We start from the raw sequence: 16,929 nt of genomic DNA, 5'->3' as shown, positions 1-16,929 counted from the left end.
CGGGATCCATTTTCCAGTTGAAAACCTTGAGAGCCTTTTCCGAGCCCTGATGCAATCTGATATTTCTTTACACCACCAGGGAGGTTTACATTTTTTAACAACATTCGATGTCTGTGGAATTGATTGCTTTGCGGCGTTTAAAATGCTTGAAGTGAAATGATCGACTTGATGCAATGAATCGGTGGGTTGTTGTTCGTTCAAATTTGAGTTTACATAATTCTGATATTCATTCCAATTAGCGAATGATGTTAACCATCGAGGGCGTCTCGTGGTATTTAACATTCTTGAAAGCGGAGAAATGATAATAGGAAAATGATCGCTAGAACATAAATCAATGTGTACAGTCCAATTAAAATGGTTTGATAGGTAGGCAGAACCAAACGAGATATCAATGGCAGAATAGCTATTGTTTCCAACACTGAAGTGAGTAGGTGAACCATCGTTGAAAATATTCAAGTTCCAGTCATTTATTATTAATTCGAGTATTTTCCCACGTGAATTCTTCTGACAGCTTCCCCATAAAATATTATGGGCGTTGCAATCGGTGCAAACCAGAAACGGAGTAGTAAGTTGATGAAAAAGGTCATCTATGTCTGCTCTTTGGATCTGTTGGTCGGGAGGTAAATATAGTGACACAAGTGTAAATTCAAGTGGATTGAACATTTTGACTGCTACAACTTGAAGATTTGTGTTAAGATTTAATTCTTCCGCATGAAATCCATTTTTTACACATATAGCAACTCCTCCTGATGCTCGTGTATGGAAATGGTCTAGTTTATAGTAAATTGAATAGTTTTTAAGCGTAGGTTTCCTTGTATGGTTGAAATGACTCTCTTGGATGCAAATAGCGAATGGGTTGAAATCATTCATGATCGTCTTTAACTCGTTATAATTATTATAAAATCCATTAATATTCCATTGTAATATGCAATTATCCATAATGAATATATGTATAAAGTATGCCAAGAGATATGATTGTTTATAACTGAATATCATCTGTTTCAATATCATCAACGAAGATCGACTGTGAGATTGCTTGTGACAAGGTATGAAGATTTCTAGTTTCTGTCGTTGCGTTTGTAGTATTGGATTCATCTGTGTTCTTCTGGAGCTTATGGCTATTGTTAGTTGGGTTAGTAATATCATCTGTTATCGAACTGATTTGCGAATTATTCATTGGACTTTCATTGGACTGGTGGAGATTATCTGCATTAGCTGTGGGGTTTTTCATCTCGTTGCTGTTAGTATTAGTCGTTGAGTTCTCTTCGACTTGGTTAGTGGTCATTGTAGTATTCATTTGAGTTTCTCTTTCCATTGTTTTACCTGTTACGCATGGTTGTATTTGTTGAACATTTTATGAGTTCTCGTTGGATTTTCCTGCATTATTGTCTCTAGTAGTGTTCACTTTCTTGGGCTCGCCTTCAGATGTATTGAAGTGACTAGAGAACAACTGTCTCAGTCGTGGTGGGTTAGGGTCCGGTGCTTGTAGTCTTCTCTTTTGTCTGGCTTCACGATAGGTGATCTTTTCGGTGGTCTTCATACGTTGAATTTCGAGTTCATCGGTGTACACTGGGCAGTCTTTAGATAAGGTATGGTGTCCTCCACGGCAGACAATACATCTTCTCTCTTGCTGGCATTCAGTTTTGTCATGGTATAAATTCGCGCAGTTGGCACAAGTCTGATTTCCTTTGCAAACATCTTTCTTATGACCAAATTTTAGGCATTTCATGCACCGCAGTGGGGGTGGGATGTACTGTCGAACCCTGCACAGATGAAAACCTACATCAATAGAATTTGGGAGGGTTCCCAAGTTGAAGGTAAGGATGAATGCTCCTGAGTCTTCCAGCTTTGCACCGTTCCGCCGCTTGATTCGTTTTACATTGATAACATGTGCGTGTTTCAACTCCTCTGTGATTTCCTCGTCTTTATGCATATTCAGATCTGGACAGAAGATGGTTCCACGGGTTGTGTTCATTGTAGGATGTTCCATTATTGCGATGGTCATTGTTCCAAGTTGAGTCTGTTTCAAGAGCTTTACTGCTTGCTGTCTGTTTATGGTTTTCAGTAGCAGTCCACCATCCTTCGTTCTTCCTATCGTGATATTGGATGTGATACTGTCCATTGCCTTTCTGCTGAAAAACGGGGAAACAGTAGCCATTGTCTTTCCTTCGTCTGTACGTTTTAAAATCAGATAACGTGGTCCATTGTGAACAGCTATTGTGTCCACTTTTTGTTGTTTAGTAAATTGATATTCCTGGTGTGTTGCTCGAACAGCTGTCCTTTTGTTTCCTTTGTTTCCTCTATTGTTTCCTTTTGTAAGCGTTTGTGTGCTATCCAATTCCTGTTGATCCACGTCCAAACTACTGAACCTAGATCCAAAGGTCCAGGATGGCCCTCCGCCATCTGAATCCTCCGTCATTGTCCAACGACCTCCCTCGTGACTTCTTTTTAAATTCTCCTGCTACGCGTGAAAATTAATAGAAATCGACTATGATCTGACGAGCTACAGTGGAACGATGCTCCTCTCTCGGTAGCTTAGATCCGATAGTAGGCTTTTCTAAATATCATTTTGTAACTTTGTTGTTGCCGATCCCAATTCCGACACTATCCGAACGAAAAGTCTGCTGTCGGTCCGGTGAGATCGGCGCAAAAAAGGCAGAAAATTCAGTGTCAGTCCCCAGGAACCGACGTGGGGCTTAACGTGTTAAGGACCACTCACGAGTTTTCTCGTGTTTCGTGTTCCGTTTGTTACGAATGGATCACGTAATAATGAGCGTAAATGTATTTTTGTTGGTATTTTTCACTTTTGAGAGTGAAAAAAAAATAGCAAACCTTACACATTGTTCAGTTATCAGACTATAAAAGTTGTAAAGAGGTGAATTTCAAACTGAAAATGACGTCTAAATTGCGTCAGAGTACAAGGTTATATTTTCCATAAATTGATAACCATACATATTTCAGGCTAAGCAACTTATTCCTATTTCTAATCTTTCGACATGTCCCTCGGGTTCGTCCACGCCGTAAACCTGTATGGGGAAATCAGGAACTTAGCCGTCTAAAACGCCGCAAAAATACTTGCCTTCGCGCTTAAAGGGTGTGTCACATCAAATTGCATCACGGAAAAAACGCTGTAGAAATTCGCCCAGTAGACCGATCCTTTCGAAAATTTTAGGCAGTAAAATAAAAACTATTAAACAACTTTTGGAATTTTCTTTTTATTCATACTTCGAGCCCAAGCACGTATGCTCGCACCTTCCTCTTTACCCCGTCCATAAGGTTCTGTACAACGTCAGATTGTAGTTTTTTTTTTAACAGAAATCCATTTTCTCTTGAAGTCCGCCTCCGATTTGACAACTTTTGGGTTCTTCCGGAGGGCCTGCTTCATAATCGCCCAATATTTCTCTATTGGGCGAAGCTCCGGCGCGTTGGGCGGGTTCATTTCCTTTGGCACGAAGGTGACCCCGTTGACTTCGTACCACTCCAACACGTCCTTTGAATAGTGGCACGAAGCGAGATCCGGGCAGAAGATGGTCGGGCCCTCGTGCTGCTTCAATAGTGGTAGTAAGCGCTTCTGTAGGCACTCCTTAAGGTAAACCTGCCCGTTTACCGTGCCGGTCATCACGAAGGGGGCGCTCCGCTTTCCGCAAGAGCAGATCGCTTGCCACACCATGTACTTTTTGGCAAACTTGGATAGTTTCTGCTTGCGAATCTCCTCCGGAACGCTGAATTTGTCCTCTGCGGAGAAGAACAACAGGCCCGGCAGCTGACGGAAGTCCGCTTTTATTTTTATTTTATTTTACAAACATCAACAGGCTTAACATGTTTGCCCTAATGACCGAGAGTTAATTATTAAATAATAGAACTAATAATAAAACTGTAGAACTAAATATTAAACCTATAACAATTATAACTACTTAAGAATAGCAGAATAGAGCGCTTTGAGGGACGAACGGGAATGGTGATAATCAAAAGACGAACTACAAAGATTGAACACACGACACATACTGGTTACGGGTTCATTGTAGCCGTAATTTGTTCGAGATGGTGGAAGGTACAAGTAGTTACGGGTACGCAAATTGCGACGACTAATGCTAAAATTAATTAAGTATAGCAATTCGGGGCAATCGATATTTGATAAAATAATATCAGATACAAAAAGCGCTTTGGTAACATTCCTTCGAGAGCCCAATGAATCCAATCCTATGAGACTACAGCGATCCTCGTAGCTGGGCAGATTAAATGGGTCATTCCATGGCAGATTACGCAAGGAAAATCGAACAAATTTTCGCTGAATCGACTCAATACGTTGTACACTATTTTGGTAATATGGTGACCATACAACGCAAGCATATTCTAGAACGGATCGAACCAATGCACAATATAGGGCCTTGATGCAATGTACATCTGTGAATTGCTTCGTGACACGGAAAATAAAGCCGAGGACTTTGGATGCTTTAGAAGTAATGTAAGCTATATGATCACAAAAGGTTAGTTTAGAGACTAACATAACTCCAAGGTCTTTAATAATGTCCACACGTTTCAAAATTTCACCGTGCAGTCTATATTCAAAACATATCAATGTGCGCTTTCGAGAAAACGAAATAACTGAACATTTGGATGGATTTGAAATCATTCTATTCGTTGCGCACCATTCAGCAAAAATATTCAGCTGCTCTTGCAGAAACTCCGCTTTGACGTAGGTTTCGTCGTCCATTACCAGGCAATGCGGCTTCGTCAGCATTTCGGTGTTCAGCTTCCGGGCTCGCGTCTTCCCCACCATGTTTTGCCTTTCGTCGCGGTTAGGAGCCTTCTGAACCTTGTATGTACGCAGGCCCTCCCGCTGTTTGGTCCGCTGGACGAATGAACTTGACAAATTCAGCTTATTGGCGACATCCCGGACCGAACTTCTCGGATCACGTCTAAACTGCTTAACTACGCGCCTGTGATCTTTTTCACTGACGGAGCATCCATTTTTGCCGTTCTTCACCTTCCGGTCGATGGTTAGGTTCTCGAAGTATCGTTTTAGTACTCTGCTGACCGTGGATTGGACGATTCCCAGCATCTTACCGATGTCCCGATGTGACAACTCCGGATTCTCGAAATGAGTGCGCAGGATTAATTCACGACGCTCTTTTTCGTTCGACGACATTTTTCCAAATTTACGAAAAATTGACAGTGAAGCATGGCCAACGTGATCTATACACTCTTATCTGATTATAAGCGAAAGCTGAAGATATTATTCCTAAAAATTAAATTTCTACAGCGTTTTTTCCGTGATGCAATTTGATGTGACACACCCTTTAGTGTAGTGTATTCTCCAAATCAAGCCATTCAGCCATTTTTTTGCGGCGGCTAAATTGAATTTTTCAGGATCATGGAATACGCAGTTTTATAATGACAGTAGAATTAAATGTATGTACCAAATTTCAGATCAATCATTCAACAGGAACGGGGGCAATTTTCTATTAATGTGGAACAACCCAACAAACATTCAAACATGCCTAGAAACAGGTCAAGCTGAATGAATCCATTCAAAAAGTAATTAGTTGTTTGGGGACTGCGGCCATATTGAAATTGGATTTTTCATTATCTGCTATGTTCTACTAGTCAAGAACTTTCTTTTGATACATTGTTGGGTATTTTTCATATATAACTGTGTTCTTTTCATTTGATATCCATATTGATGGGGATCTGAGAAAATATGTAATACGCCATTTTGTAGTGGCCGCCATTTTTGATTTACATTTTTCATAAATAACTGTATTCTATTAGTCAAGCCCTTTCATTTGATAATTTGATTTTGTGGTGGTGGCCATTTTGGATTTGAATTTTTCTTAAATAACTGTATTCTACTAATCAAACCCTTTCATTAGATACCCATATTGATGGGGTTCTGAGAAAATATGTAATCCACCATTTTGAAGTGGCCGCCATCTTAGATTTGAATTTTTCATAAATAACAGAATTCTACTAGTCAAGCCCTTTCATTTGATACCCAAATTGATGGGGTTCTGAGAAAATATGAAATCCGCCATTTTGTAGTGGCCGCCATCTTGGATTTGAATTTTTATTAAATAACTGTGTTCTACTAATCTAGCCCTTTCTTTTGATACCCATATTAGCTATTTAATATAGAATTATTATACAAATTATTCAAAATTCAAATCTGTCGGATAACATTTTAGAAACCGCTACGCCAGCCATCTTATTATAGTTAGTGATTTATTTGTTAAGTTTAGAAAAATATTTTTGTGTCTAGAGACGATTCAAATGGGAAAAATATGTTTTCCATTCTGTATTCCATTCCGCTTTTTTGCATTCCCAACAATTGTTTTTTTAGATTTGTATTATCGAACTTTTGATTTTTTGCTAAATTCAACTGCGTCACTCAGTTTTGTCTCAAACACAACACAAATTATCAATATTATGAACTTATAACATGAACAATGTGCAACTCATCCATGGCAACCTGCTTTTTATCCGCATCGTATCTCATTCTTCTACCTTGCATCACTCCCACGTATGTTGCTTCCCGATTCTGACTGCGCTGGACCTGCCTTCTGTTCTGTGGTTCTGTGTATATCCCAAAGACATCATGTAGCGATTTAAATTGCTACTGAAATGCTTTTTTCTCGTATTCTATTTCGCGTATTATCGTTTTATTTTTTAATTTCTCGGAGGCACACCACATAAAATGGCATCCTGGCAGGGAGGCTGGTTTGATGTTTTTCTTTTATTGTTACAGCAGAAGCAGCAAATCATGTGTTCTTCGGTTTTGTGTGGTGTGATTTCGAAAATGCTGAGCTGGATTTTGGAAATTGCTTTTGCCGAGTGAGGACCCCAGCATGGGGTCCCTTGGCGAGAGAGAAAAAATCGGAATTAGACTAGCAGACATGCAGGCCGCGGTCAGTAGTGCACACGGAAATGTGCTTAAGGTTTTTTCCGGATAATTACGTGTAATTGAGTGGCTGTATACATTCCATGGCGTCGTTTGCGTACACCATAATGCGCAAGTATAAGTTTCCACGATTTTATCGCAGCCCCACTCGAGTTCCGCTCGAAGAAAGAGTTGTAATTAGAAACCTGGAAGCCCACTTGAGAAGCGCCATTTTCCAGCGCGATGGAGTTTAAAGGGAAATTATACAATTACGTGCCGTTCATAGCGCTCATTATAATTACACACCTTCTGCTTTTATGTTTTTAATGTCGACTGTTTTTTACCGCCACACGCCGCCCTCCGGACAACACCACCCCCGTCTTCATCCTCGTTAGCATCATCATCATCATCATCATCAACACGATGTTGTCGGCGGGAAGCACTAAACACGGGCGGCTCGTTACGCTATGTGTGCCCTTCCTGGGCTGGGCTATTCGAGCAGGCTATCGCTATGTGTGGCTCGAAAGTGGTCCCTTTTATCTGGAGGTATTTAGCACTACGTTACACACCTGCTCAGTGTGATGCTTTATGAAACGGCGTGAGTTGTGTGATAGAAAAATCACTTCCAGTGAATGTGGTGTGGCTTTGAGAGGGCTGCTTATTTCTGTGGAGCAATGCGGAATTTGCTATGTTGCGGAGTGTGCCAATATTAATGTCTCGCGCACACAACGTATTACATTTTAAAATTTGTTTAATTAGTCCGTATTAAGAGTGTAAATGGGATTGCTATTTTAAATTTATCATTAAATCATAAAGCAAAATTATCACCCTCATCACATCTCGATTTTATCGCGCGTGCACTGCACTCATCCATCGAATCGAGCGAGCGGTTGGATGCATTTCTGCAGTCATGAAGCGCAAATGCGCCACTAATTGGCATTCACGGAAGGCGACAAAATTCGTTTTCGCCAGGCGGAAATTTGCGATGCTGCGATGGGGCTGACAACAGGCGTCAAACGATGGGCAGCGGAAGAACTGTTGGTGTTCGTTGCTTGCAATGATATCTATGAGTGTACACTCCCTTCGGATATGATCACACCAGGGACCCGTTACACATCGGGTTCCGGTTGACGGGAAGATTATTCCGAGCCAATGCGACAAGTTTCAAACGGTACACTGCACTCCATACCTGTTGGATTTCGAATGAGTGAAAGCTTTAGATGAGATGAGGAAAGATAATCAAGGAATTGAAGCTCTGGTTGAACTATTTTAATATACTAGCTGACCCGGCAAACTTCGTACCGCTCAAAATTTATTTTTCGTTATCATTATCCATGTTTTCTTTCTAAGCACTCGTTCATGGTTCCAGTCGCAGAACTGTTCATTGATTGATCTTCTAATCTAACCCTTAAACAGTCAACTCTCCCTAACTCGTTGTTCTGTATCTCGATATGTTCCCTAAATCGATGGGTTTCACACCTTTGATTGATTTTACAAGTATTCTTCTCTCCATAACTCGATACCTCTCTAACTCGCTGGTCCCTTGGATATCGAGTTAGGGAGAGTTGACTGTAATTACCTACGAACGAAGATCAATTCCGTTAGCACAAACATCAAATGGACTAACAACGCTTGTCAATATGTAATTGTAGAATATATGCGATTTTTCAAGTTTTCCCATTTTCCTTCAGAGTTTTCCGAAAATTTTCAATTGTCATGTTTGGATGCAATAAGTGTATCATTTTTATAGGACCCCCTCTCCATTCCAGAGGAGGGAGAGATGTCATACCATCATAGAAACTTCCCTCGTACCCAAAAACACCCACATCCCAAATTTGGCTCCATTTGCTTGATTAGTTCTCGAGATTTTTTTACAATTAATATATTTGTAAGGCTCAATCGCATAAGCTTTGCGGAGCCCCTAATTCAAGATTTGTGTATACAAAATTTCAACTTAAATCTATGTTTAGTAGATTTCGACCGATTGCTTGCGATTTACTCGAGTTTAGAGGGGCAACAAAGGTTCTCGAGCTATGCAGAAGTTTGTGTTTCATTTGTATGGCAGCCCCCTTGCCATTAGAGAGGGGGTAGGTGTGACGAACCACCAGAGAAACATTTATTACTTCGTAAAATTTCCATATACACAATTTTGGTTCCGTTTGCTTTGCCACCTTAGGGAGGAAGGAAAAGTGTCAAACCGCTATAGAAACATTTATTGCCCCCTAAAACCTCCACATGCCAAAGTTAGTTTCGTTTGCTTGATTAAAGGGTGTGTCACATCAAATTGCATCACGGAAAAAACGCTGTAGAAATTTAATTTTTAGGAATTATATCTGCAGCGTTCGCTTATAATCAGATAAGAGTGTATAGATCACGTTGGTCATGCTTCACTGTCAATTTTTCGTAAATTTGGAAAAATGTCGTCGAACGAAAAAGAGCGTCGTGAATTAATCCTGTGCACACATTTCGATAATCCGGAGTTGTCACATCGGGACATCGGTAAGATGCTGGGAATCGTCCAATCCACGGTCAGCAGAGTACTAAAACGATACTTCGAGAACCTAACCATCGACCGGAAGGTGAAGAACGGCAAAAATGGATGCTCCGTCAGTGAAAAAGATCACAAGCGCGTAGTTAAGCAGTTTAGACGTGATCCGAGAAGTTCGGTCCGGGATGTCGCCAATAAGCTGAATTTGTCAAGTTCATTCGTCCAGCGGACCAAGCAGCGGGAGGGCCTGCGTACATACAAGGTTCAGAAGGCTCCTAACCGCGACGAAAGGCAAAACATGGTGGGGAAGACGCGAGCCCGGAAGCTGTACACCGAAATGCTGACGAAGCCGCATTGCCTGGTAATGGACGCCGAAACCTACATCAAAACGAACTTTCGTCAGCTGCCGGGCCTGTTGTTCTTCTCCGCAGAGGACAAATTCAGCGTTCCGGAGGAGATTCGCAAGCAGAAACTATCCAAGTTTGCCAAAAAGTACATGGTGTGGCAAGCGATCTGCTCTTGCGGAAAGCGGAGCGCTCCCTTCGTGATGACCGGCACGGTAAACGGGCAGGTTTACCTTAAGGAGTGCCTACAGAAGCGCTTACTACCACTATTGAAGCAGCACGAGGGCCCGACCATCTTCTGGCCGGATCTCGCTTCGTGCCATTATTCAAAGGACGTGTTGGAGTGATACGAAGCCAACGGGGTCACCTTCGTGCCAAAGGAAATAAACCCACCCAACGCGCCGGAGCTTCGCCCAATAGAGAAATATTGGGCGATTATGAAGCAGGCCCTCCGGAAGAACCCAAAAGTTGTCAAATCGGAGGCGGACTTCAAGCGAAAATGGATTTCTGTTCAAAAAAAACTACAACCTGACGTTGTACAGAACCTTATGGACGGGGTAAAGAAGAAGGTGCGAGCATACGGGCTTGGGCTCGCAGTATGAATAAAAAGAAAATGCCAAAAGTTGTTTAATAGTTTTTATTTTATTGTCTAAAATTGTCAAGAGGATCGGTCTACTGGGCGAATTTCTACAGCGTTTTTTCCGTGATGCAATTTAATGTGACACACCCGTTTTCGAGTTATGCAAAAATTTGTGTTTCATTTGTATGGCAGCCTCCCTTTAGAGAGGGAGGAGGGGTGTCTAATCACCATAGAAACATTTATTGCACCCTAAAACCTTCACATGCCAAAGTTAGTTTCGTTTCATTTGTATGACAGACCACACACCCCCCCCCCCTTAGAGAGCGGGGAGGAGTGTCGAACCACCATATAAACGTTTAACGATCCCTACAAACTCTATATACCAAGTTTCATTCTATTTGCTTGATTAGTTCTCGAGTTATTCAGCCCCCCCTCCCCTGTAGAGAGATGGAGGAGTTTCAAGCCAACTTAGAAACCTCCTAAAAGCCTCCTTAAACCTTCACATGCCATATTTGGCTCCATTTGCTTGATTAGTTTTCAAGTTATGCAGAAATTTGTGTTTCATTTGCAGCACGGGCTTCTAGCATCCTACTTCGCGAAGTAATCTCTCATCACGTTGTGTAGATCTTGGTCACTAGCACATTCACACGCATGATAGCTAAACGAGTGGATAATTTATCACTATAAGCAGTGGATGGACGGACTTTTCGTACCTGACGATTGGCAGGCCCAGAAGTTGACGGAATCGCCGAGTATGGTCGTCGTATCGAGGGCTTTGCTCCGGTATGGTAAGCTTCTTGAATATACTCACCTTTTATTGCCATCCGCACTCGCTTCGACTCAGGCTCGATTCTGTAACATTTCCCGTCCACTTCAAGCACAAGGGTTTCGTCCATCCATCCATGCCAAGTTGCCCACCAGTTCGTGTTCGATCAACGATAGCAATGATCCATCATCCCGAAAAGCAAATATCTTGATGGTAGCTCGAGGACCATGTCCAATCGAGGAACTCGAGGTCCAATTATGTGGAACATAAGTATTTGATCACACTGTGGATGAGTGTTTTGGTGCTCCCTTGGCCGAGTGGTTAGTGTCATAACTAACATGCCGAGTGTTCGGGTTCGATACCCGTTCTGGTCGGGGGAATTTTTCGTCAAAGAAATTTCCTCCGACTTGAACTGTGATCACGCGTATTCTAGAGCTTGCCATTCAGAATGCATTCAAGGCGTGTTATTTGGCATAGAAATCTCAACTAAGTACTAATAAAACATGACGCAAGTAATACTACGCTGAGACGGCGAAGTTCCTCTAGGAACGTTATTGCCATTGAAGAAGAAGAAGAAGAAGATGAGTGTGGTTCCCTACAGTCGATGATCGCTGAAAAGGTTGACTATTTGAACGATTCAAATGTAATAGTGGGTGATGACATTCTACGACCGCGCACTGTGTAGCGTTTCTGCAAGATCTCCGACCATACGCATTAAAGCAACTTCAGCAGAGTCCGCTATTTTGTGAAAATTTCCATCGGTTGCCAAAATTTCCATCGATTCTAAAAATATGTCGACCTCCATCTTTTGTTATTGATTCAGTTCCAGTTCGCAGTGTAGGATCCAACGGATCCAACCCTCTGGTATGGACGACAGCCAACACATTCACATTCTAAAGAACAAAATTTCAAAATTTGCGAGGCAATTTCTGATCCAGCAGACGATTTACGGAAGTTGGGAAACCAGCACTCCCTACATCTCTTCTAGAACTATTACGTGTACCGGTAAGTTTCTTCGGTTTTACAACAGATGACGTAACTTCATTTTTATTCCAGTGAATCAAATATCCAGACATTCGTTGGAAAGCTACTGTCATTGCGTGTCTTTTTCAGAATATGTCAAAAAGTTGAAGCGTAAACAACATAGTTTTGAATATGTCGAATTTCGTACCAAGGAGAGTGTTTTTGCGGAGAGTGCCACTTCATTACTTCAATATGAAGAAAAAAGCAGCACAAAGTCATCGCATTTTAATGGAAGTTTATGGTGACCATGCTACAACTGAGCGACCGTGTCAGACGTGGTTTGCACGGTATAAAAGTGGAAATTTTGACTTGGAAGACGAAGAACGTTCCGGACCGCCAAAAATGTTTGAAGATGAAGAATTGGAGGCTTTACTCGATCAAGATCCGTCACGAACGCAACAAGAACTTGCAGATACTCTTGGAGTAGCTCAGCAAACCATATCCGATCGTTTAAAGACAATGGGAATGATCCGAAAATAAAACAATTTTTCATAAAAAAAACGAAACAAAGAATTTATAGCAAGGTTTGATTGGAACTAAGACAGCCGCCCGAGTGTCACCTGCACCCAAACTAGCGTTGGCTGAAAGCATTTTATCTTTGGCAGAAATAATGCCATTTCGTGTGCTAGAGCACCAAATGCGCAAATAATGAGCTGTTTTAAAAGCTTAAAAATAGGTTTGTATGTATGCGAGCAGGCATCTCTTTCTGTTTTCTTTTCTCATTTCATTTGGGATTGTGTCAAAAAAAAGTCCATACGACGTCCAAGGGGGATCGAACCAAGGCCGGCTGGAATGCAAAGCTATTTCACACGACCACGCTATTCATATAGCTGCCAGTGCTGCTATATAATAGCGTGATAATATTACACCTCATCATAAAATGAAGTTGGAAAGTGTTTTCTAAGAGGATAAAGAAGAACATAAACGAGAATATATCTGTCTCTGTCTGAACCGTGTATTTGACAAACTATACGAGAAGGAAGGAAGGAAGGTATTGTATTATAGAGACTTTAAACTCTGAGAGAATACGAAAAGCTTTCATATGCGTTCATTTTAATGTGTCTCCTGTTTCGCTCGCTCATATTGGCTCTAGCATGTATATTATACAAATGATATACACGTATTGGGGAGTAGAACATTTTCTGTTATTTTCCGGCTCATTTAATGTAATAAATCGGAATGTCATAACATGTGCTAAAAATTAACTTTGGGTGCGGACACGATAAGCCACCGACTGTGAGTTATATAATAAAGAGTATCTTCAGATAAGTCTCTTGGCATTTAAAAAGAAGCACAAAGGTTTACTATTGTTTTGGCATGACCTAGCGTCCGGCCACTACGCTCGAAGCATATTGGATCTCTAAATGAACCCACAAAACTTACCGAAACTTTACCCTATTCAAGAATTTTGGACCATTATGAGCATCCCAAAATTATTGGAGACGAGTTGGAATTAAAATTCGACATTTCGGATTCGTATTATTCAGATCATCGGTTAAGTTTCAAAAATGATAAATCAAAATCGAAAAAAACACTCCTCTAATTTTTGGATATGTTATGTAAAAAAGCCTCTGCATTCAATGAAAAATAAAGGGGTTTTCAATAAGAGCGCTACAAAAGTTTTTTTTTAACAAAACAAAAACGGTTTTGGATATCGATGAAATTCTTCATTCACGTGAAAGTACATTTGACGCCATTATGTATGGAACTGAATTGCATGGCCACCAGGGGCATGCTTGCAGAAATCCAGACGCTGAACTAAATTTTCGGCGGTTTTCAAGCATAAATCGGCCAATACTACTGCAATTTCATGTTCGATATTCGTACAAAGTTCATCAATCGTCGCTGGCTTGTTGGCATAGACCATAGACTTGACGTAGCACCATTGTAAACAGTCTAACGATTTGACAATGGCACGACTTAGGCGGCCAATTGACTGAGCCATTTCGTGAGAAGACATGCTCACCAAACTTGGTGTTCAGTAAAACGATTGTTAAATTCGCTGTGTGGCTTGTGGCGCCATCCTATGGAAACCATATATTTTCCAAGTTCATATTATCAAATTCGGGCCAAAAATATTCGGTTATCATTGAGCGGTAGCGATTCCCATTCACAGTAACGTGCCGGTCTTGATCATCACGGAAGAAAACGGGTCAATGATGCCGCCGGACCATAAACCGCACCAAACCGTAATCAAAATTTTCCACTAGACTCTCAATAGTTGATCCGACAGGACGATTATGACGACCATAAATTGGACGTATCGCTCTTTAAGTTGAGACCATTGACTCCGTAGTAAATTATAAAATAGCAAACCTTACTGAAGAAAAATGTCGAGAGAGCGGAAAAAAATATGGCGTCGTTTGCTGTCCCTATCGGTCTACCTTTGTGGCGTCCCTATTGAAATACTCTTCAGAAAAAAAAATATTGGTCCCGAAACTCTGTAAACTATTAAAAAAAACAAACACAATCAATAATTACGAAGACATTTTTTTTCGCAGTGTGTAATATTTCTTTGTATCAGGGAGGCAAAGAAGATTAACTCATTGGTTTCAATTTGATATGTCGATCATCTGAACCTGTTCAGTGGTTCAAAATTTATGAATTTTTGAAAAAAATCATTTTTGGAAAAAAAAAAAAGAAAAAAATCATTTTTCGGACCACCCTAAAATGGAAATGGGCACCCTAATGAAAAAATAGAAAAAAAGTAGAGAAAAAACTTCCAGTTTTCAAGAAAATCTGAGAACCACTATATCGGTTTGGCTTGGCTGTATAATCGGTCATTCTGGAATAAAGAATAATGTATAGTTAAAAATACAAACCAATCGTTTGTGAATTCAAAAAAAAAATTAACGAGTTATTCAATAATAAACATAATAAAAATTAAGATAAAAAACACGCACCTTTCCCTTAAACTAACGAAGACGCTTGTTTTATACAGTTTTTTTTTACTGCCAAATTAATGCTAACTTACTCTAACAGTGTAATTTTCCCGAATTGCACGACAGATTTTTTAGAGTCAGCGATTACAGCGATTACATCACCTAGTTTATGTATCTCATTTTGTTGCAGACTTTTGAAGTCCATCCAATCCGGTATGAAAAGCCTTCTATCATCGAACCAGGCGCCTCAGTTCAAATATGTTCAACTTAGGACAACAAAAATGTTCAAATACAATTGCCCTAAACCAGTAAGCGTAACTATATGAACAAAGCGTTGAGCATTGACTACTAACGAGTTTCTGGGCAAACAAATTTGCTGGTGAACCGTGAAACAACAGTGTAAACTTGTCCGGTGTTGGAAGCTGCAGTAAATGCACCATCAAACAAACGATGGAAACAAACAGCTTCCTTGTTGCTGGCCAGCTAAGTAGAGTGGACTCGTCTCATTAGTTGCAGAGCAGCAGCAGATCGGTGCTAATTGATTGTCTTAACAAGCACGCGAAAAGATTTTTCGACTCATTGGCTGCGGGTAATACGAACGATCAACAGTGGAAAAGTCGCGTCTGACAGCAGTGACGAGACACTGAAAGCAAGCTTATAACCTCCAAAAGGCAAACCCAAAACACAAACGCGAAACGCGAGACACAAGCCCTAATTGTTGTGGCAAACAAAACACATCAATTAACAGGTTTGTTTCCGAACGAAGCGTTTTTTTTTCTCGAATGCACGATGTTCGATTGTTACAATTGCGCGCGCGAGAGTGGGCTTCAAATCTCCACCACCTTTTGAGCTGAGAGCTCTTTCAAACAGTCATTCTCGGGTGGCGGCGAACAAAAAGCGCGAATATTTCTTCGCATCAAAAAGCCGCCCGCCAAAAATAAGATGAGCAGACACGGGGTAATACAAGAATGATTGCCACCACCGCCACCCCGTTGTTGGTACCCTGGTTAGGTGAAAGGCGTACGTGTGTTGTTAAAAGTCATTGTTGGAAATTTCTTAGCGAACGATAAAGAAAAAGTTGCTTTTCATCCAATACCGGTTCGAAGGCGAGAAAAGGCCACATTGTGAACATTGTTGCCGCCAAATGCTACCGATGTTTGGCATCCTCGCGACTCGAGGAAGGCTTTCATAGTCATCGGCCATTGTTTATTCGCGCAGGGGAAATCGCGATGATTTAGTCTAATGAAAATGGGAGATTTTTTGACGTAGTACTACGTCTTTCATTAAGGGTGCCAAATCAGAAAACAGGTTACGTTTTTATGAAATAAAGTTAACGTAAATAACTATTTTTGCTGCGAATGGATTTCAACAATTTGCATACCAATCGAATCGGAAATTATACAAGATTTGTTTGATATGCTATACATTACAATCCCATAGTCTGTATATGGTTTAAATTGATGCAAATTGGAAGCACTCTCATTTTCCCATACATTTGTTCTGTCCATTTGTGTGCTTTCCCGAACAGAGCTGTCAATAACGGGCAACTTATGCAGCCGCTAGAATAGAAACAGCGAAGGGGGACAGCGAAAATAGAATATTTGCGAAGTAAACTCCACCCTTGCATAGTAAGTAAGCTGTCGCTAGCGTATAAGTATTGCATCTCCTCTGAGGAAAATTCTCAGAATCTTTCTATGCCCGAAACAACAAAGGTCGCTTATTTTGCTCGATTTGTGTTTTATTTTCCCCTCGAGCTGTGAACGCTAGCGAATATTTCATTTGGAGAGCATCTGGCATTGCAATTAACACAACCATCCGAGCCATGGGAAAGCAGGCAATAAAAGAGAAGAGTGCAAATGAGTATAGGTCGCTTCTAGCCATCAGTGTTTGGTTTTGATTGTGTTGCTTGTTTTCGTTGCGCAAAACTTATAACTAGTTCATTCCCTGTTGCGTATTTATATTCGTATTT

The 16,929-nt window shown here is 40.8% G+C and overlaps 1 protein-coding gene across 1 annotated transcript; it reads right to left on the bottom strand.

Moving 5' to 3' along the window:
* Positions 1-1,354: 1,354 nt before the first annotated feature.
* Positions 1,355-2,419, bottom strand: LOC129765779 (uncharacterized). The gene has a single exon (XM_055766208.1). The coding sequence runs from the start codon at positions 2,417-2,419 to the stop codon at positions 1,355-1,357; it is 1,065 nt and encodes a 354-aa protein (XP_055622183.1).
* Between the last annotated feature and the right edge of the window lie 14,510 nt (positions 2,420-16,929).

This window comes from Toxorhynchites rutilus, chromosome 2 (genome assembly GCF_029784135.1).
Source record: "Toxorhynchites rutilus septentrionalis strain SRP chromosome 2, ASM2978413v1, whole genome shotgun sequence".
Classification (NCBI taxonomy): Eukaryota; Metazoa; Arthropoda; class Insecta; order Diptera; family Culicidae; genus Toxorhynchites; species Toxorhynchites rutilus.
The sequence above is the reverse complement of the archived record's forward strand: the minus strand, read 5'-3'. Positions and strand labels throughout refer to the sequence as shown.